Raw genomic sequence first — 21,971 nt, 5'->3', positions numbered from 1 at the left:
GAAGAAAGGATCAATATCTGGTTTGATAATGACTCTGTTATTGGAAATGGATCAGCTCAAACCAAGATGGATACCTGTGTATGTTTTTTTTATGTTGTAGTAGGAACCGTTTCTTTTCGACTGTTAGATAATAGATCATTTCGACACTCCCAGGTGCAGGTGAAAGTCAGTACCCACATTAAAGTGTTTGATCTTTTGTACTTTGACACACCTCTTATCGCCCATAAATATAATTTAACCACCATGTCTGCTTTTCTGAACTGTTCAAAGAAAAACAAATCTGATCCAGGAAGCTGGTGAAAATGATAGATCATTGAGTGATGGTGGAGAAATATAAAATTCTCCCAACTAGCCACTGTAATTAACACCAATCGAGGTGTCTTAATGTGTTCAGGTTTATCCCCCAGCTATAGGGCACTAGGAGTGAAGAGACTACACAGGGAAGGGCAGGGGAAACAAAGCACAGGGTTCTTGGTGAAGGCTGATTTGGGAAGAGAAATAGGGGGGGGCACAATCTGGTGATGCTTCTTTGTGGCCACAATGGGTGATCCTCCACAATGGCAGGCTCTCCACAATGGCAGGCTCTCCACAATGGCAGGCTCTCCACAATGGCAGGCCCTCCCCTATCACTGTAATTGTAATCGTTGAAGTTAACGGTCCGCCATTGATGGATATTATTTTTCTTCTTGCAGCGGCTCTTTGTCCGACGCGCTCTTCACGTTCCTCATTAATGGTAACATTTGTTTTGTTCTCTTTCTCTACTGTTTTTATGCTCTTAAATGGTTGTTTATCAAACTACAGTTTCTTAGGCCATTGTTTTTATCACGTAATAAAATGTGCTACACTTTCACCAGGAAGGAATGTATCAAAGCCTACCACTTACTAAATTAAACATTTTATGCCAGGATTTCTGATGACTTACTGATAGTTGTTGAAAAAAGAAGTAATTGACAGTCAAACGGGGTAAAAGATCTGGTTTGGAAAATGATAGCTGGTGTAGTCACACCTTATCTTGGTGTGAAGCGTGGGAACCCTGTATCTCTTGTCTGTGTGATATTTTCATACAGCTGTTTGCATTCTGGCACAGTTTCATCCAGTCAGTTGGCTATAACTGTGGAGGTTCTGGCTATCTATATCACAGGCAGGCAGGCCTGGGAAAGCTCACAAATCAACTGTTGGTGTCACAGTACAGATGTGTTCAGACACTTGACGGTACAACAGCTGTGTCAGAAAACAGACTGCACTTATTAGGCTTATTTACTCTCAGTTACTCTGGACAACAATACACATTTTCAAATACTGTAAGTTGTGATGTAAAATGTGTCTCATTTACAGTTGTCATGTTTCTTGTAGACACTCTCACTCTCTTTGCTCTCCGATCAACTTAGGCAGCATCAATGCTCACATGACAAATTGACAAATGATGCCATGACATGTCTGACATATAATGTGTGTTCCCTAGTCTGGACTTTTCAGGACCTCATCAACACTGTCGATGTCCCTCACTTTAATTAAGACTAGCTCCTTATTGACTTTCCTCAAAGCTTCACTCTCTCATTATGTTGGAATGGTGAGGAGGACAAGAGTCATATCTTCTTTACATAGGGTTTTAGTTGGTTGCAGAGTTAACGGGTTTAGTCAGACTAGTTGTTCCTGGGACTGTTCTGACAGGATGTCTCCTGTGGGGACGATGTCGTCGATGCACTTATTAATGAAGCCGGTGACTGATGTGGTAAACTCCTCAATGCCATCAGATGAGTCCCGGAACATATTCCAGTCTGTGCTAGCACATCAATCCTGCAGCATAGCATTCGCTGATACTTCCTGTTTGGATTTTTGTTTGAAAGCAGGAATCGGGAGAATAAAGTTATGGTTAGATTTGCCAAATGGAGGGTGAGCGAGAGCTTTGTATGCGTCTCTGTGTGGAGTAAAGGTGATCTAGAGTTGTTTTTTTGCCTCTAGTTGCACAGGTGACAGAAATGAGGGGAAATGGATTTTAGTTTTCCTGCATTAAATCACTGGCCACTAGGAGCGATTTTCTTGTTTGTCTATGGCCCTATACAGCTTGTTGAGTGTGGTCTTAGTGCCAACAACGGTTTGTGGTGGTAAATAAACAACTACGAAAAATCTGGATATAAACTCTCTTGGTGAATAGTATGGTTTACAGCCTATCATGAGGTATTCTAACTCAGGTGAGCAGAACATTGAGACTTCCTTAATATTAGAGATTGAACACCAGCTGTTGTTGACAAAGAGACACACTCCACCCCCCTTGAGCGTACCCAACGCTGCCGTTCTGTTCTGCTGGTGCATAGAAAAAAAGAGCTAGAATATTATCCATGTTCTTGTTCAGCCAAGTTTCCGAGAAACATAGTATGTTACAGTTCTTCAGATCCCGTTGATAGGAGTCTCGAACAGAGCTCTTCCCGTTTGTTCTCCAGTGATTATACATTTGCCAATAGAACAGAGGGCAGAGGAAGTAGTGGGAATATTTGGGTAAAATCTTATTCAGTTAGAGCAGCAGAATTGTTATTTACATTTTCTTCTGTTGTTTTCTAGACTGTAAGAACCAGTCAGTGTTGCAGCATGTGTCTGTTAGTGCCAGTTCGTGGGGAGAAGCGATGGGTTGTCAGTCTGATTGGGCGCCCAACAGCTCCCAGGCTGACCCAGGATCAAGGGGCTGCACCTGGGCTGCAGATCAGAACGACAGCCTGCAGTGGCTCCAGCTGGACCTGGGGGAGAAGAAAAGGATCACAGGTGAGATAAGAGCCCTACTCAGGGGAACATGCTCTCAAACATAAAGCTTCCAAAACTCCTCTCTACCTGACTCTACAAATAGAAGCTAAGTAGCACTCCGACTTTTTCCTCAGGGCTTATTCATTTATTTGGATCCCCATATTGCTGTACTTACAGTGCCTTCAGAAAGTATTCACACCCCTTGACATTTTCCACATTGATTAAATTGAGATTTGTTGGGCCACTGGCCCACACACAACCCTGTAATGTCAAAGTGGAATTATGTTTTTCGAAATGTTTACAAATTAAAAGCTGAAATGTATTCAACCCCTTTGTAATGGCAAGCCTAAATAAGTTCAAGAGTAAAAATGTGCTTAACAAGTCACATATTAAGTTACATGTGCTCACTCTGTGACTCTGTGTGCCACATACAATTATCTGTAAGTTCCCTCAGTCGAACAATGAATTCCAAACATAGATTGAACCACAAAGACCAGGGGGGTTTTCCAATGCCTCGCAAAGAACGGCACCTATTCTTAGATGAGTAAAAATAAAAAAGCAGACATTGAATATATCCCTTTGATCATGGTGAAGTTATTAATTACACTTTGGATGGTGTATCTATACAGCCAGTCACTACAAAGATATGGGCATCCTTCCTTAGTCAGTTGCCAGAGAGGAAGGAAACCGCTTAGGGATTTCACCATGAGGCCAATGGTGACTTTAAAGAACTTAGAGTTAAAAGGTTGTGATAGGAGAACTGAGGATGGATCAACATTGTAGTTACTCTACAATACTAACCTAATTGACAGAGTGAAAAGAAGGAAGCCTGTACAGAATAAAAATATTTCAAAACATGAATCCTGTTTGCAACAAGACACTAAAGTAAAAGTGCATCAAATATGGCAAAGCAATTCACTTGTCCTGAATACAAAGTGTCATGTTAGGGGCAAATCTAATACAACACATTACTGAGTACCACTCTCTATATTTTCAAGCATAGTGGTGGCTTTATCATGTTATAGGTGTGCTTGTAATCGTTAAAGACTGGGGTGTTTTTCTGGATATAAAAGAAATGGAATGGAGCTAAGCACAGGAAAAATTCTAGAGGAAAGCCTGGTTCAGCCTGCTTTCCATCAGACATTGGGAGATGAATTCACCTTTCAGCAGGACAGTAACCTAAAACACACGGCCAAATCTATCAAATTTTCAATCAAATGTATTTATGAAGTCCTTTTCACATCAGCAGATGTCACAAAGTGCTATACAGAAACGCAGCCTAAAACCTCAAACAGCAAGCGATTATGAGTACATGGCCATTTAAGGCCAGATTGTTCTTCAAGAGGTTCAAATGTTCATAGATGACCAACAGGGTCAAATAATAATCACAGTGGTGGTAGAGGGTGCAACAGGTCAGTACCTCAGTAAATGTAAATGTCATTTGGATTTTCATAGCCGAGAATTCAGAGGTCGAGACAGCAGGTGCGGTAGAGAGAGAGTCGAAAACAGCAGGTCCGGGACAAGGTAGCACGTCCAGTGAACAGGTCAGGGTTTCCTAGCCGCAAGCAGAACAGTTGAAACTGGAACAGCAGTACAACCAGGTGGACTGGGGACAACCAGGAGTCTTCGGGCCAGGTAGTCCTTAGGCCTCCGGAAGGGGATGTAGAGTGAGAGAATAAGAGGGAGCGTATTCCCACAAGACACCAGATAGGACAGGAGAATTACACCACATAACAGACTGAACCTAGCCCCCCGGCACACAGATTTTTCCAGCATAGACACTGGAGACTGAGACAGGGGTGGGTCGGGACACTGTGGCCCCATCCGACGATACCCCTGGACAGGGCCAACCAGGCAGGATATAACCCCCCCACTTTGCAAAAGCACAGCCCCCACACCGCTTGAGGGATATCAACAGACCACCAACTTACTACCCTGAGACAAGACTGAGTATAGCCCACGAAGATCTCCTCCACAGCACGAGCCCGAGGGGGGGGGGCAAAACCAGACAGGAAGAGCACGTCTGTGACTCAACCCACTCAAGTGACGCACCCCTCTTAGGAACGGCATGGAAGAGCACTAGTAAGTCAGTGACTCAGCCCCCGTAGTAGGGTCAGAGGCAGAGAATCCCAGGGGAACCGGCCAGCCAGAGACAGCAAGGGCAGTTCTTTGCTCCAGTGTCTTGCCGCTCACCTTCGCACCTCTGGGCCAGACTACACTTGATCATAGGACCTACTGAAGAGATGAGTCTTCAATAAAAACTTAAAGGTTGAGACCGAGTCTGCATCTCTCACATTGATAGGCAGATCATTCCATTAAAATGTAAATCTATAGGAGAAAGCCCTGCCTCCATCTGTTTGCTTAGAAATTCTAGGGACAATAATAAGGCTTGCATCTTGTGACCGTATTGTACGTGTAGGTATGTACGGCAGGACTAAATCAGAGAGATAGGTAGGAGCAAGAACATGTAATGCTTTTTAGGTTAGCTGTAAAACCTTGAAATCAGCCCTAGCCTTAACAGGAAGCCAATATAGAGAGGCTAGTACTGGAGTAATATGATCACATTTTGGGGTTCTAGTCAGGATTCTAGCAGCCGTGTTTAGCACTAACTGAAGTTTATTTAGTGCTTTATCCGGATAGCCGGAGAGTAGAGCATTGCAGTAGTCTAAACGAGAAGTACTATCCGTCATCCATCAATCATTTGCTCCTATTTCAGTCTCATTCTGAACATCGTAATATCCTGTAAATCTGCACGAACCCTAGTCTCCATGATGAATCAGTTTACACAAATTGGCTTAATAATTTTTTTTACTAACTAATGAAATAATCCCACAGAAATAAATACACACACACACAGGATAGATTATACACTGATTATTAACATGATGTAATGAAAAGTCCCTAGTGGACTAACTCAATATGATGGCTGGTTACACAATGAAAGGGGGTGGGGAACGAAAGAGCGGTAGAAGGAGTGACAAAGGAATTCAACTATTGTACATAAAGTTGAATAATACGCTCATCGTAAATATGGATATTTAGCACCCTAACAAACTCTCATTCAGATTTAGAAAAGCAATGTACATATTTATGCTTATGTCTTTGTCGTCTCTCTCTCTTAAAACCGCCCGGGTCCATTTTCTGGGGAGTCAGTCGACAGAAAGTCTCTGGTTGTCTACCAGAGGTAACCATATCCTTTGTAGTTGTAGCTTCTTGGTCTAGGAGTGTCTGTTAGAATGGATCTTCCTTAGGTGTACCGTGCGGTGTTCAGCGGGCCTTGTCCTTCACTCAGTTTGTTTAGAATAAATACCACCCGTAGTGGTATCACCACCTATAGTGGTGAGAGGAAATTGTTCTTTGTCTCTTGTCTTTGGTAAAGTTTCCGAGGCTAACAGTGCATAAACAGCTGCAGACTGAATGTTGCTGTGTAGTCTTCTCCAAGAGAGAGTTTCAGAGGGTATTGCGATATAAACCAGTTCGTAACATATTCAGCTCACGCTGCACATATACTGGTCTTTAGTTTTAAACCATTTCCCAGCCATGTAGCCACCGCTCAACGCTGTCTGGTCTCTAAAGATTCCAACCAATTCAACATGTGGATGATCCTCACATTCTAATGTACATTTCATTAGGAGTCCTTGTATAAACACTCTGGGGGAAAAGGGGCGTTCCCTATTTTGGCATAATGTCTGTGCTCACGTGGGCATGGTTACTGACTGGGTAAAACTTTGCAGGAAAAACAATTATCTAATTCACATTTAGTCTCACATTTAGTCATTTAGTCTTCTCACAAATAGTTTAAAATTTTATCATATAAGTTCCACAACATTTAGTTGTAAATCTGATAACTGGGACGTATACATTTATAGAGTTACCGTTATTTGGTTCAACCGTCCTTAATGATATCACAAAACAACTTATTTGACATGATTATTGTTTAGAGCCCCACCAACCATTTCCCACATTATTTATGTTACAAATATTGTTTCAATGTCCAACCTTTTGATGTTAAAGCTTTGGACAAGTGTCTATCTGTTGTAACACAAAGACATTCCATTCTCAATACTGCAGAGCCCAAAGACAGTTTCTGCAAGGTATTCATGATCCAGTCGTTAAGTCATAAAACCAGGCCAAATTCATCCCTCTCCCCCTCTGCAGAAGAGGGCGCTGTAGAGCTGACCCACTGTAACCTGATCCTTCGGATCCTCATAGGAGAGTCATGACACTTTATTACTTCCACTTTTAGTGAGTTTGGTACACATCCGGTGGATAGGGAGCCATTTATTATGTTCAGCATAGGAGGGCCAAGCACAAGAAGCAGCTATTTCAGTAGTTTCGTTGGAATAGGGTCCAGAATGCAGCTTGACGGTTTAGAGGCCATGACTATTTTCATGAATGTCTCGAGATACATGATTAAAAAACTTGGGTGTCTCCATTGATCCTAGGTCCTGACAGTTCTGTGCAGACTCAAAACAACTTCGCTTTGGAGAAATACGCAAATTCAAAGTGGTCCGTAGTTTGCTTTCTAATGATCATGATCTTTTCTTCGAAGAAGTTCCATGAATTTATCACTGCTGAAGTGAAAGCAATCCTCTCTTGTTGAAGGCTGCTTTTTAGTTAGCTTTGCGACAGTATCAAAAATTTATTTTGGGATTGTTCTTATTCTCTTCAATTAGGTTGGAAAAATAGGATGATCGAGCAGCAGTGAGGGCTTTTTAATATTGCGCGGTACTGTCTTTCCAAGCTAGTCAGAAAACTGGAAGTTTAGTGGAGCGCCATTTCCGTTCCAATTTTCTGGAAGTTTCCTCCAGGGCTCGGGTATTTTCTGTATACCAGGGAGCAAATTTCTTGTGACAAATGTTTTTTGTTTTAGGGTGTTACGCAAGGTTAAATAAAGATCCTCGGTTAGGTGGTTAACTTCTTACGGATGAAATCCCGTTAACGGGATCGATTTGGCCAAGTTATAGTTTTTACTTAAATCTGCTTGAAATTCTATGGAAAGACCTGCAAATGGTTGTCTAGCAGTGAGCAACAAGCAATTTGACAGAGCTTGAAGAATTTTTATGTGAATTAATAGTTTCTGAAGGCACTGTACCTTTTAGTTTACCAGGCTAAGCTTATTTTAAGGTGTTTTTCACATCTGGAATTTTGAGATTTGGTTGTAGCCTACTGGTACAGATTTCCACCGTTGCCAATCGCTCTCTCCTGATGAATGTCAATCCCTTGTTACTGGGCCTGCTCAATGCTCAGCATACTGTTAACATTACAGTTAACTGTAATAAAGTAGGAGCCTTGGTGTTCTTGGCCAAGTCTTATAGGATCAATGGCAATTTCCTCCCCCGTGGCATCAATTAAAAACAGGCGTTTAGACTTAACCCTCTCCTGCCTGGCTGTTTCCCCCCCATTTGTAGCCCTCTGTAGAGGATGGTAATAGAATTAAGGCTCAATACACACACACACACACACACACACACACACACACACACACATCTGTCGGAAAAAGCTGAGAAGGAATAGAATGAGATCTGATCCAGGGGGTTGTTTAAAGGGGGTAATTTCTCTTATAAATGGGCCTTTCTTTTGATTTAACTCTGGATGGCTCACCACTGCAAAACTGTAGCACATGTGTACACACGCAGACACACACACACACGCAGACACACACACACACACACACACACAGCATTAGACCAGTAATCTAATGTATTAGACCAGTTCTCAGTAACGCATGAAGGGAGAGAATGTCCCTCTGTGCTGCTGCTCCTCCACAAACAAGAAAGTGACTTTCAAAGGCCTGTTTAAGTGTAGCACAATGCAATAGTTTATTTTGAGTGTGGTGTGTGTAGTCAGCAAGTCCCAAGTTAATTTCATGCTACTTTACAACACATTGGGTTACAGTCCATGAAGAATGTCTAGCTTTGTCTGACGGTTCAGAAATCCAGAGCTAAGGGGAACGTCGTTTTGATTGGAATGCGGTTCCTTGAAAATGGAAGCACTGTTGTCGTAGAATTGTTGTTGTGCAACCATCGTAAGACTCTATAGCCTGAAGAATACAACCCTTTCTTTCCATAAGGATCCTGCCTTTCTGATACTCATATTATGGCAGATTGGATTTCTGTTGTTGTCGTGCATTGGAAACCCCTGTTGCTCTTTATGCAACAAAAGTACATTTTAGCTGTGAAAACAACAAATACCTTCAGAGTCTGCGATTCTGTATTTGAAATATGACAGTAATTTCCTATAATGATAGGTTGCACTGCGTCTCCATATGAACCACAATGCCCTGTGTAATGACATGTTGTGGGTCACCCGTCTGCCGCCATATTGTTCTGGCCCTGTGTCAGGCGCTCATCTGCCACAAAAACGCTCATCATGGCTGTCTGGGAGCTGCAAATGTCTGGGAGGGTTTCCCCTTGGTGTTGCAGTGACTGTTCTGCTCTCTGAGGTGATGTCTCCTTTCCCTGTTCCAGCACATTCCAGGGCTGACCAACGGGTGACATCACTGCCCTGGAGACAGACAGAGAAAAGGGGATGAAAAATGTTGAACAATAGAAAGTGAGATTTAGAGTTTTTACCTTCTCTATTTTTTGTTTTCCAGGGATTATCACGACTGGCTCTACTATGTTGGACTATCACTACTATGTGAGGAGCTTCAAGATAGTTCACAAGGAGAGGAGTCGGTGGAGGACTTACACACAGAACAACAGCACACAATACATGGTGAGTAATCCACATTCAATTATCTAATATCTGACTCCAATGTCGAATTGCCTGATCATGGAACAATATACATTTCGGTATGTGTTATTGGGCAAAAATGTCTTTATATGTAATCAATGTGTTATGTTGCCGATGAATCACAAGAATGCATGCCTTCCATTAAACCTTGCGACCACCTCCCCCTCGCTCCCTCCGTCTCTCCCTTCCTCCCTGTCAGATATTTGAGGGGAACCAGGACAGTCTGCATCAGACCAGGAACACCTTCCACAATCCAATCATAGCCCGCTACCTGCGGATCATCCCTCAAACCTGGCACCAGAGGATCGTCATGAGGGTAGAGCTGCTGGGCTGCACCCATCTCAGAGGTACACATCCTAACCCCCATCTCAGAGCTACACACCCTAACCCCCATGTCAGAGGTACTCATCCTAACCCCATGTCCAGACCACAGTACTGAGTGTGTGGGTCTGGCTACAATACCAGATAGTATTATCAGTGAGTTAGTAGATAGTGATTGATGACTACATGTATAGTTGAAGTCGGAAGTTTACGAACACTTAGGTTGGAGTCATTAAAACTCGTTTTTCAACCACTCCACAAATGTCTTATTAACGAACTATAGTTTTGGCAAGTCTGTTAGGACATCTACTTTGACATGTGCATGACAAAAGTCATTTTTCCAACAATTCTTTACAGACATATTATTTCACTTATAATTCACTGTATCACAATTCCAGAAGTTAACATACACTAAGTTGACTGTGCCTTTAAACAGCTTGGAAAATTCCAGAAAATTACTTTATGGCTTTAGAAGCTTCTGATAGGCTAATTCACACCATTTGAGTCAATTGGAGGTTTGGATGTATTTCAAGGCCTACCTTCAAACTCGGTGCCTCTTTGCTTGACATCATGGGAAAATCAAAAGAAATTACCCAAGATCTCAGAAATAAATTGTAGACCTCCACAAGTCTGCTGTTCCTTGGGAGCAATTTTCAAATGCCTGAAGGTACCACATTCATCTGTACAAACAATAGTGTTCAAGTATAAACACCATGGGACAACGCAGCCATCATACCGCTCAGGAAGGAAACACGTTCTGTCTCCTAGAGATGAATGTACTTTGGTGAGAAAAGTGCAAATCAATCCCAGAACAACAGCAAAGGACCATGTGAAGATGCTGGAGGAAACGGGTACAAAAGTATCTATATCCACAGTAAAACAAGTCCTATATCGACATAACCTGAAAGGCTTCTCAGCAAGGAAGAAGCCACTTCTCCAAAACCGCCATTAAAAAGCCAGACTACAGTTTGCAACTGCACATGGAGACAAAGATTGTACTTTTTGGAGAAATGTCCTCTGGTCTGATGAAACAAAAATAGAACTGTTTGGCCATAATGACCATTGTTATGTTTGGAGGAAAAAGGGGGAGGCTTCCAAAGTTGTGGCAAAATGGCTTAAGGACAACAAAGTCAAGGTATTGGAGTGGCCATTAAAACGCCCTGAGCGTCCTATAGAAAATGTGTGGGCAGAACTGAAAAAGCGTGTGCGAGCAAGGAGGCCTACAAACCCGACTCAGTTACACCAGCTCTGTCAGGAGGAATGGGCCAAAATCCACCCAACTTATTGTGGGAAGCTTGTGGAAGGCTACCTGAAAAGTTTGACTCAAGTTAAACAATTTAAAGGCAATGCTACCAAATACTAGTTGAGTGTATGTAAACTTCTGACCCACTAGGAATGTGATGAAAGAAATAAAAGCTGTAATTAATCATTCTCTCTACTATTATTCTGACATTTCACATTCTTAAACTTAAGTGGTGATCCTAACTGACCTAAGACAGAGAATATTTACTAGGATTAAATGTCAGGAATTGTGAAAACTGGATTTAAATGTATTTGGATAAGGTGTATGTAAACTTCCAACTTCAACTGTAGATGATCCTTCTGAGGGGACAATTATGAAACAGTTTCATATTAGATAACTACTGATCTGTTTTACAGTTACATTACAATAAAGTGGGGAAGTAAGTTAGTTCTGTTATTATGGTTTTGGACTGTATCAAGTTTTTGTCAAACCTGCTCACAGCTAAACCCCCCCCACCCCGCTCTCTCTCTTCCTCTTCGCTCCCTCTCGCTCCTTAGTGAACATGTCGTCCCAGGTCACATTACCCACCAAACCCAAGCCTCCGGTGGGGGACGAAGAGATCACTGAGCCAGTGCCCTCCCAGGCAGACCGCGGTACCCATCTCATTAAAACACTGCATTAACCCTCCACCAGATGCCTTCTGTTTGTTTATGTATTAGCTGGCTAACATGCCTTCTCCTTTCATCTCTATTCTCAGGGAAGCTGGCCATCATCATCGTACCCATAGTCTTATCTGTGGTGCTCCTGCTGGTTGGGATTTGTGTATTCAAGATGCTGCAGAAGTAAGCGACTTGTTCATGTCATTTGAATAGATAATGTAATGTTTTTAGAGACTGTAATGTAAGGTTGTGTAAGGAGAGCTTGCACCTTCATAACTTGTGCATTTCCTGTCCCCATGACAACATGACTCACAAACTCAGATTAGCCTGACCTTATAAGTCCCCATAGCATCGAGTTATCTCTACCGTGTGCCTACTCCCTAAAGTATGTCTGTTACGTATGTGTGGTAGATGTTGTCTGTCTGCCTCTCAGTATGCATGAGAGGGAGATGTTTTCAGGAAAAGGGAGAGTGGAAGAGAAGAAATAGATTAGAGTGAGGGAAGATACACTATAGGACAATGAGGGTCAGGGAGATTCCTAGAACGGTCCTTTGGAATGGCTACCTGTCTGTTGCTCAGATAGCATAACGAGCCTGACCTGACTACCAGCATAACGAGCCTGACCTGACTACCAGCATAACGAGCCTGACCTGACTACCAGCATAACGAGCCTGACCTGACTACCAACACAACCACTGTCGTCAGTGTCAGAACACATTTTTTTTTATTTTACCTTAATTTAACTAGGCAAGTCAGTTAAAGAACAAATTCTTATTTTCAATGACGGCATAGGAACAGTGGGTTAAGGGACAGAACGATTCTTACCTTGTCAGCTCGGGGATTCGATCTTGCAACCTTTCCGTTACTAGTCAAACGTTCTAACCGCTAGGCTACCTGCCGCCCAAGGAGGAGGATGATACACCACACATACCATTAATCTCTTTACTATCAGCCTTCATTGTCTTTGGTTAATATTTACCTTTATTTCAACAGGGAAGTCATATTGAGACTAATGTCTCTTTTGCAAATGAGCCCTGCACAATACAAAAATGAACACGTCAATTAAAACCAAAACATTATTATTATTATTTTTTAAATTGATTTATTTTACTCCGTTTTCTCCCCAATTTCGTGGTATCCAATTGTTTTTAGTAGCTACTATCTTGTCTCATCGCTACAACTCCCGTACGGGCTAGGGAAAGACTAAGGTTGAAAGTCATGCATCCTCCGATACACAACCCAACCAAGCCGCACTGCTTCTTAACACAGCGCGCATCCAACCCGGAAGCCAGCCGCACCAATGTGTCGGAGGAAACACCGTGCACCTGGCAACCTTGGTTAGCGCGCACTGCGCCCGGCCCGCCACAAGAGTCGCTGGTGCGCGATGAGACAAGGACATCCCTACTGGCCAACCCCTCCCTAACCCGGGTGACGCTAGGTCAATTGTGCGTCGCCCCACTGACCTCCCGGTTGCGGCCGGACCTCCCGGTCGCGGCCGGAGTCTCTGATGGCACAGCTGGCGCTGCAATACAGTGCCCTTAACCACTGCGCCACCCGGGAGGCCAAAAACATTCTTCATTATAAAAAAAATTGCCCTAGGGACACCAAAGCATCTAATCGAAACTGCTGGTTGATGCTTATTTATTAAACCCTCTTAGGCCTCGCTCCCCCCTATCTGAGATATTTACTGCAGCCCTCATCCTCCACATACAACACCCATTCTGCCAGTCACATTCTGTTAAAGGTCCCGAAAGCACATCCATCCCTGGGTTCATTGCAGCTAGCGACTGGAACGAGCTACAACAAACACTCAAACTGGACAGTTTTATCTCAATCTCTTCATTCAGTGACTCAATCATAGACACTCTTACTGACAGTTGTGGCTGCTTTGCGTGATGTATTGTTGTCTCTACCTTCTTGCCCTTTGTGTTGTTGTCTGTGCCAAAAATGTTTGTACCATGTTGTGCTGCTGCCATGCTATGTTGATGTCCTTAGGTCTCTCTTTATGTAGTGTTGTGTGTGTGTGTGTATGTATGTGTGTGTGTATATATATATATAATATATATATATATATATATATACACACACACACACACACACACACACACACACACACACACACACACACACACACACACACACACGCATACATATATATATATATTATACAAATCCTAGCCCCCGTCCCAGCAGGAGGTCTTTTGGTAGGCCGTCATTGTAAATAAGAACGTGTTATTTAACTAACGTACCTAGTTAAAGGTTAAATAAAAAATATTCCTAAAATAGAGTAGTGGCAGCTGCAATTTGATAAATAGTTTCACCATAATCAAGAACCGATAAAAAGGTTGACATCACAATCTGCTTCTTGTTGACTAGAGAGAGGCTAGATCTGTCCTGTAAAAAAGCCCAGTTTAAATCTTAGCTTCTTAACCAGCTCAATCGTATGTTTATTAAATGTTAAATCATTGTCAGAACCATCTGATGAGTGTCTCAGATGGATTACATCTTCAATCTTACAAGAACTCGATAACAACGTCTATTTAGTTTAGCCCCTGTTAAGCACACATTTTATATCAGTAAGGGCTACCTGCACAGCTGCAAAATCGGACTGTAGCCATGTCACAGCCAGGTCAGCTATGATACAAAATAGTATCATCAGCATATAGATTACTCAAAAAAATATATATATTTACAGATTGACCAATAGCATTGATATAGATAGTGAAAATAGCAGGTCCTAGTGTCAACCTCTTTATATATTTCAAGAAATTAGGAAATTCTGTCACTAAGATAATCATGAAACAATGAGCAGGCATCAGAGGCCATGCCAATCGAGGACAACTTGTTCAATAAAATAGCATGATCAACAGTATCAAATGATTTTGAGGGGTCCACAAACAAGGCAGCACAATTCATTTTTGCATCTAAAGCATTGAGAATATCATTAACTAATGTGGTTTCTGTGATAGTGCTCTGCCCTGGGCTAAACCCAGATTGATTTATATTCAAAATACCATGCTCAGATAAAAAAGAGCGAAGTTGCTTATTTACCAAAGATTCAAGAATCATCGCTAGATATGGAAGCCTGGAGATGGGCCGATAATTATCAAGATCACTATCCCTGCTCTTATGGAGTGGCACAGCATTCTTATTGGCAGACTCAACATTCTTGGTTTCTCAAATGGTTGCCTCGCTTGGTTCACCAACTACTTCTCCGATAGAGTTCAGGGCCTGTTGTCCAGAGCTCTGGCAGTCTCTATGGGGGTGCCACAGGGTTCAATTCTCGGGCTGACTCTCTTCTCTGTATACATCAATGATGTCGCTCTCGCTGCTGGTGATTCTCTGATCCACTTCTACGCAGACGACACCATTCTGCATACATCTTCGTTGGACACTGTGTTAATTAACCTCCAGATGAGCTTCAATGCTATACAACTCTCCTTGCGTGGCCTCCAACTGCTCTTAAATGCAAGTAAAACTAAATGCATGCTCTTCACCCGATCGCTGCCTGCACTTGCCCGCCCGTCCAGCATCACTACTCTGGACGGTTCTGACTTAGAATATGTGGACAACTACAAATACCTAGGTGTCTGGTTAGACTGTAAACTCTCCTTCCAGACTCACATTAAGCATCTCCAATCCAAAATTAAATCGGAATCTGCTTCCTATTTTGCAACAAAGCATCCTTCACTCATGCTATCAAACATACCCTCGTAAAACTGACCATCCTACCGATCCTAGACTTCGACAATGTAATTGACAAACTAGCCTCCAACACTCTACTCAACAAATTGGATGCAGTCTATCACTGTGCCATCCGTTTTGTCACCAAAGCCCCATATACTACCCACCACTGCGACCTGTATGATCTCGTTGGCTGGCCCTCGCTTTGTACTCGTCGCCAACCCCACTGGCTCCAGGTCATCTACAAGTCTCTGCTAGGTAAAGCCCTGCCTTATCTCAGCTCACTGGTCACCATAGCAGCACGCGCTCCAGCAGAGAAATCTCACTGGTCACCCCCAAAGCCAATACCTCCTTTGGCCGCCTCTCCTTCCAGTTCTCTGCTGCCAATGACTGGAATGAACTGCAAAAATCTCTAAAGCTGGAGACTCTTACCTCCCTCACTAGCTTTAAGCACCAGCTGTCAGAGCAGCTCACAGATCACTGCACCTGTACATAGCTCATCTGTAAATAGCCCATCCAATCTACCTCATCCCCATACTGTATTTATTTATTCATCTTTCCTTTGCACCCCAGTATCTCAACTTGCACATTCATCTTCTGCACATCCTACCATTCCAGTGTCTATATTGTAATTACTTTGCCACCATGGCCTATTTATTGCCTTATACCTCTCTTATCCTACCTCATTTGCACATGGTGTATATAGATTTTTCTACTGTATTATTGATTGTATGTTTGTTTATTCCATGTGTAACTCTGCGTTGTTGTATCTGTCGAACTGCTTTGTTTTATCTTGGCCAGGTCGCAGTTGCAAATGAGAACTTGTTCTCAACTAGCCTACCTGGTTAAATAAAGGTGAAATTTAAAAAAAATCGTATAAATTGTTAAGAGAACATGAGGGAGGGCGATACACTCCTTCTAGTGTCAGCTGGTTATTATAACCAAGGCCCACATTACGAACGAGATAATCGTGGTGCAGCAGTCTAAGGCACTGCATCTAAGGCACTGAGTGTTGCGGCGTCACTACAGCCTGGGGTTCGATCACAAAATTGGGGAGAAAAGGAAAATGCTTTTGAAGGAGTGTGCAAAACAATCTTGAAGGAGTTCCCACATATGCTGAGCACTTGCTGGCTGCTTTTTCTTCACTCTGCGGTCCAAATCATCCCAAACCATCTCAATTGGGTTGAGGTTGGGTGATTGTTGAGGCCAGGTAATCTGATGCAGCACCATCACTCTCCTTCATGGTCAAATAGCCCTTACACAGCCTGGAGAAGAGTTTTGGGTCATTGTCCTGTTGAAAAACAAATGATAGTCCCTAGGGATGCACAATATACATAAAAACATAAAACATAAACATAAAAATGCCAACATCGATATTGGCCCGATGTCTAGTTTAACGCTGACGTGCATACCTATATAACGTAGGTACATGACATAATGACGCCATATAAAATTTTGCGCTACACGTGCAACACAGCATTCCTAACCTAGCCCACAATATCTGCTGTGTGAATCAAGCAGTCATCAAGTCGAGCAGTCATTTGAAAGAGTAAAGAACATTTCAGCGAGACAACTCAAAGGCGAAATCCATTAACGCAAAGATAATAGAATTAATTGCCCTTGCCCCTTGACAATCAACCGTTCTCTGTCATGGGTGATGTTGGCTTTCACTGACTGGTCGAGCACCTGTACATACCAAGTGCGCTATTTTTCAGATGCTGCCCTAGTCATGCCTCTTGCACTGAGATGCAGTGCCTTAGACCGCTGTGTGTGTGTTAACTATTTAACTCTACTAGAATGCTTAAAAGGCCGCAAATTTTTTTTAAATATCGGTATCGTTTTTTTGGCAAGGAAAATATCAGATATCTGTATCAACCAAAAATGTCATATCGGTGCATCACTAATAGCCCCACTAAGCGCAAACCAGATGGGATGGTATATTGCTGCAAAATGCTGTGGTAGCCATGCTAGCTAAGTGTGCCTTGAATTCTAAATAAATCACTGACAGTTTCATCATTAAACCCTACTCCACACCATCACACCTCCTCCATGCTTCATGGTGGAAACCACACATGCAGAGATCATCCGTTCACCTACTCTGTCTCACAAAGACACAGCTGTTGCAACCAAAAAGTTTAAATTTGGACAGATTTCCACCGGTCTAATGTCCATTGCTCTTGTTTCTTGGCCCAATTAAGTCTCTTCTTCTTATTGGTGTCCTTTAGTAGTGGTTTCTTTGCAGCAATTTGACCACAAAGGCCTGATTCATGCAGTCTCCTCTGAACAGTTGATGTTGAGATGTGTCTGTTACTTGAACTCAGTGAAGCATTTATTTGAGCTGCAATTTCTGAGGCTGGTAAGTCTAATGAACTTATCCTCTGCAGCAGAGGTAACTCTGGGTCTTCCTTTACTGTGGTGGTCCTCATGAGAGCCAGTTTCATCATAGTGCTTGATGGTTTTTGCGACTGCAGTTCTTGGCACACCTGTTAATTGAAATGCATTCCAGGTGACTACGTCATGAAGCTGGTTGAGAGAATGCCAAGAGTGTGCAAAGCTGTCATCAAGGCAAAGGGTGGCTACTTTGGAGAATCTCAAATATAACATATTTTTGGATTTGTTTAACACTTTTTTTCGTTTCTACATGATTCCATATGTGTTATTTCTTCATAGTTTTGATGTCTTCACTATTATTATACAATGTAGAAAATGGTAAAAATAAAGAAAAACCCTTGAATGAGTAGGTGTCCAAACTTTTGACTGGTACTATATATATGTGGCAACACACCCACCTCTGCCTATTCTGTCCGATCTGTAAAAATTAGAACCAGTCAGAGACACATCATTATTAGAGGTGGTAGGGAGAGGGGCTTAAGGGGTCATGGGTCAGAACATGTGGCCGCTGCATGAGTCCCTAGAGAGAGGGTGAAACGAAGATAAACGAGAAAAGGGTGCTCAGCAGAGCCAGGCAGTTGTGTGCGCGTGTGTATAGGGGATAAAGGCGACCCTACATCCCCTTGTCTCAGCGTCACCTCCACTCCCAGGAGGTTATCATGGGAAAGGGCGAGGGGGCATCCCTGTCCTCCCTGTCACTGGAGTTCACCCCAGCATTTGTCTTTCTGTCACAGGAAGAAGACAAAGGAGAACTCATACGGATCCTCTGATACCCAGAAAACAGGTCAGCGAACAATTTCTCAACTCGTCTCTTTGTCATAGCAATGAAGCCTAATGTTAGTCTTTACTTTGTCAAAGATGTCATACGTACTGTACATCAAATGTAATCATTTGTATGTTGAAGATGAGCCTTAGAAATAAGCTATAGGCAGGAAACTATAAGCAATAGAAAAATCCATGTTGTTATGCTAATGCCCAGTCAGCTAACAGGTTGTATATTGTTCCTTATCATCATGACTGCTTTAATGAAACTGACAGATGCCAGCTTTATTGATCTGTGACAACATGTCTGTCAGTTTGTGTGGTGGGGGGTTGTGGGTAGTAAAAGCCGGTCAGGGCTTGTCTCTGAGAGCAGACAGACGAGCTCCAGCAAGCACACCGGGCCACATCCATAAGCATGGGTCCAACTGCCAGCTTCTCACCCCCCTTGCCCTACCCTCATCCACTTCTATCCTCCGCATGACTAAAGCAGACAGAGAATTTGAAACGGAACCATATCTATAGTAGAGCTTGACTCTTGTTCCTGGCGTCTCTAAAAGAATGTCTCACATATGGAAGTCTCAGCAGTTTGTGCCAGCCAGTCAGCTGTAATTTGGTGCTGATCTCTGTGCTGTCCCTGCTAGATTCCTGTCATTATGTCTGTCTGTCTGTGGAGTTAACCATTGTCTTTTTACTGTCTCTGCCTGCCTGGCTGCCCTCGGCGCTCAGGTTGCTGGAAGCAGATCAAGCAGCCGTTTGCCAGGCACCAGTCCACAGAGTTCACCATCAGCTACAGCTCAGAGAAGGACCCCATACAGAAACTAGACCTGGTCACCAGCACCATGGCAGGTGAGGACACATGCACACACAGAGGTGTATGTCCATACACCCACACGCCTCCTGTCATCCCAGCTCAAGAGCCTATGGAGGCACCACCACCTATTGAACTTCTATTTTCCTCCATGAGTATCTTGAGTTACTTGTATTGATTCATAATAACTCCACAGCCCAGGCAGTGTGTGGTGAATCTCTCCATTCTTTACAGACATAACCCCACTCACAGTAACCGTGAAACACTCTGTGGTGATTAGTTTACACTTCTCTGCTCAGTCCATGGCCAAAGCAATCTAGAATTCATTGTAAGCTCCTGTTTCCGTGTCTGAACGAACCATACAACGAAGACTTCAGTGACAATCCTCTCTTCTCTGGCTCGTAACAATAATTCAATGTAATTCTGGGTGAGCTAGAGAGGAGAAAATTGTGTCCTTTTGATATGTAAAGGAGTCATATTATTCATTATAACTGAGTGAAAACAATGAGGTTGGTGTTTTAAAAGCTCTGACGAAGGCCGTCAGGCCGGTACGTAGGGCTTGATAAAGAGCAGTGATACTATCAAGAGCGGTGTGCGGGTTTCTTCTTTTTTCTCATTTTGTTCAGCTGTTACATGCACCTGCAAAAAAGAGAGCTCAGATGTGCAAGTGCCTTTTGAATTTTGAATATGCTCATTCCAAAACAGTCACGTTTGATCACCATGGCACTGGTAATAAAGTTCTGCTCTTAAGTGACCCGTGTCCTTGTGTCCTCCAGAGTACCAGCAGCCTCTGATGATTGGGATGGGCACAGTGACCAGGAAGGGCTCTACGTTCAGGCCCATGGACACCGAGACCAAGGAGGACCCTAGCGACCCGTCCACCCACTACAACTACCTGCACACAGCCAACCAGTACGCCCTGCCCCTCACCAACCAGGAGCCAGAGTACGCCACACCCATCATCGAGCGCCACACCTTCCACAAGGATGGCTTCCTGCCAGACCCGGCCAACTACTGCGTTCCAGGGGTTGTCCTCAGCAAGACCCCCTCCTTTAAAACCATGGACAGGAAAGCAGGGGTGGGCTCCTCCGGGGGCTACCAAACCCCCCAGGTCAAAACAGACCGGGGACACAGTAACTCTGAGGGGGTCTACGACAGCCCCAAGGTGAACAAGCCTGTGGCCCAGAGCAAGAGCTGTGGCTGCTCAGACTACCAGAGACCCCAGGCCAAGCCAGCAGCGCTGGAGAGCTACTCCACCCCCAGGGACTGTGTGAGGGTGGCCCCTGCCATTGGCCACAGGCCGGACCATCGACCAGACCCTGAGGGCAGCTCTGGAGGAACCTGATGATGGAACATCTATGGGACTACAGGACAAACTGTCAAACTGTGATTTCTATCAGTTCACGGCCGTTTTAGATGGACCTCACTGTAGTAAACACAACCAATCTCATCTAAATGGTAAATTATTTCTCAACTGACTTCCGGCATGCGGGAGACGACAGTGTTTGTGTTTGCTGTGTGAAACGGAGCTACAGGATGAACTGGGTGCATCTCTGAGGCTGTGCAAGCAGACATCACAATACAGATGGTTACTTTTATTTTCCTCTTTATGAGGTGATTTATTAAAAAGAAAATAGTGATGAGACAGGACATGTCCCTTAAAATGGGAAAATACCTCCCCTCATTCTCAACTGTGACTGATGTTTGTGACTGTAACATAAGATTGAGATAATGTGACTCGGTTCCTTGGCTGTACAGTATATTATGAGGTCATGTTGAAGCTGTTTTCAGCAGGAAGACATAGAGGAAGCAGAGTGCTTGTTAAGTAAAGCAGCAGCCAGTTTAAAGTGGCAGATTTGTGTGTCCCCAGCGGGTCCTACTATAGGGCGATTTATGCAGTCAGTGGAGATGGCTCTTAACAGAGAACTGTAAGGACATACTGTGACTGAAAGGACTGGTGTCACCGCATGGGGTCCCCCACAATGGGGGTTCTGTTACCATGTTGCAGGTGGCTCTAGCTCTAAAGCCGAGCGGCTGCATCGCTGCTCTGTATCAAAGTCTGGAGGCAGATCTGGCCAGTGTGGGCAGAGAGCCCATGAATAGGCAATGGGAGAGAGTGTACAGTTAGTCTGGCATATTTAGAAACACCCAGCTGGGGATTTAGGGGAGTACAACTGGACTACAACACATCACAGAGCTGTTTTTATATGATCTGTTAAACTGAACTAGATCAAGAACTACTGTAAAGGCCTGTTCTTTTTTTTAAATGGATGTTGAACACAAAGCCATGTTAAATGGTACCATTCCTACAGCGTATACATGCATGTGCATAATTTGAACATGTTTATTGCCAAGAGTAAAGAAAAAAAACTAGAATTGCTGTCTTGTGCTGTCGACTATATTAAAAGCACCAGTGAGTGTGGTGTTGCTGCTGTGTACGAAAGACCTTAGGATGTAACTAAGAACTCTTTAATTTCTGTGAAATATTTTGTGGAGATCTTTCGAGCGGGGTTGTATGTAAGTGCAGTACTCCGTCTGATCGTTGCAAAAAGTTTGTCACTCTCATTCAAAGTGTGTCTACTGACTGTTGGCTGTAAACTGAGCCCTGAATAAAAACACCAGCAGTTGA

At 43.3% G+C, this 21,971-nt stretch overlaps 1 protein-coding gene across 1 annotated transcript in view; it reads left to right on the top strand.

The window, feature by feature from the left end:
* LOC109900729 (discoidin, CUB and LCCL domain-containing protein 1-like) overlaps positions 1 to 21,971 on the top strand; it is a 42,670-nt gene extending 20,699 nt beyond the window's left edge. The window contains exons 7-15 of the mRNA XM_020496503.2: positions 693 to 733; positions 2,560 to 2,757; positions 9,335 to 9,456; positions 9,674 to 9,821; positions 11,596 to 11,691; positions 11,796 to 11,880; positions 18,507 to 18,556; positions 19,261 to 19,380; positions 20,119 to 21,971. Of these exons, the coding sequence (XP_020352092.1) occupies positions 693 to 733; positions 2,560 to 2,757; positions 9,335 to 9,456; positions 9,674 to 9,821; positions 11,596 to 11,691; positions 11,796 to 11,880; positions 18,507 to 18,556; positions 19,261 to 19,380; positions 20,119 to 20,687 (1,429 nt within the window). The 3' untranslated portion in view covers positions 20,688 to 21,971. The remainder of the gene's footprint in view (positions 1 to 692; positions 734 to 2,559; positions 2,758 to 9,334; positions 9,457 to 9,673; positions 9,822 to 11,595; positions 11,692 to 11,795; positions 11,881 to 18,506; positions 18,557 to 19,260; positions 19,381 to 20,118) is intronic.

This window comes from Oncorhynchus kisutch, linkage group LG12, assembly GCF_002021735.2.
Source record: "Oncorhynchus kisutch isolate 150728-3 linkage group LG12, Okis_V2, whole genome shotgun sequence".
NCBI lineage: Eukaryota > Metazoa > Chordata > Actinopteri > Salmoniformes > Salmonidae > Oncorhynchus > Oncorhynchus kisutch.
Note: the sequence above shows the minus strand (reverse complement) of the source record. Positions and strands in the feature narration are given on the sequence as shown.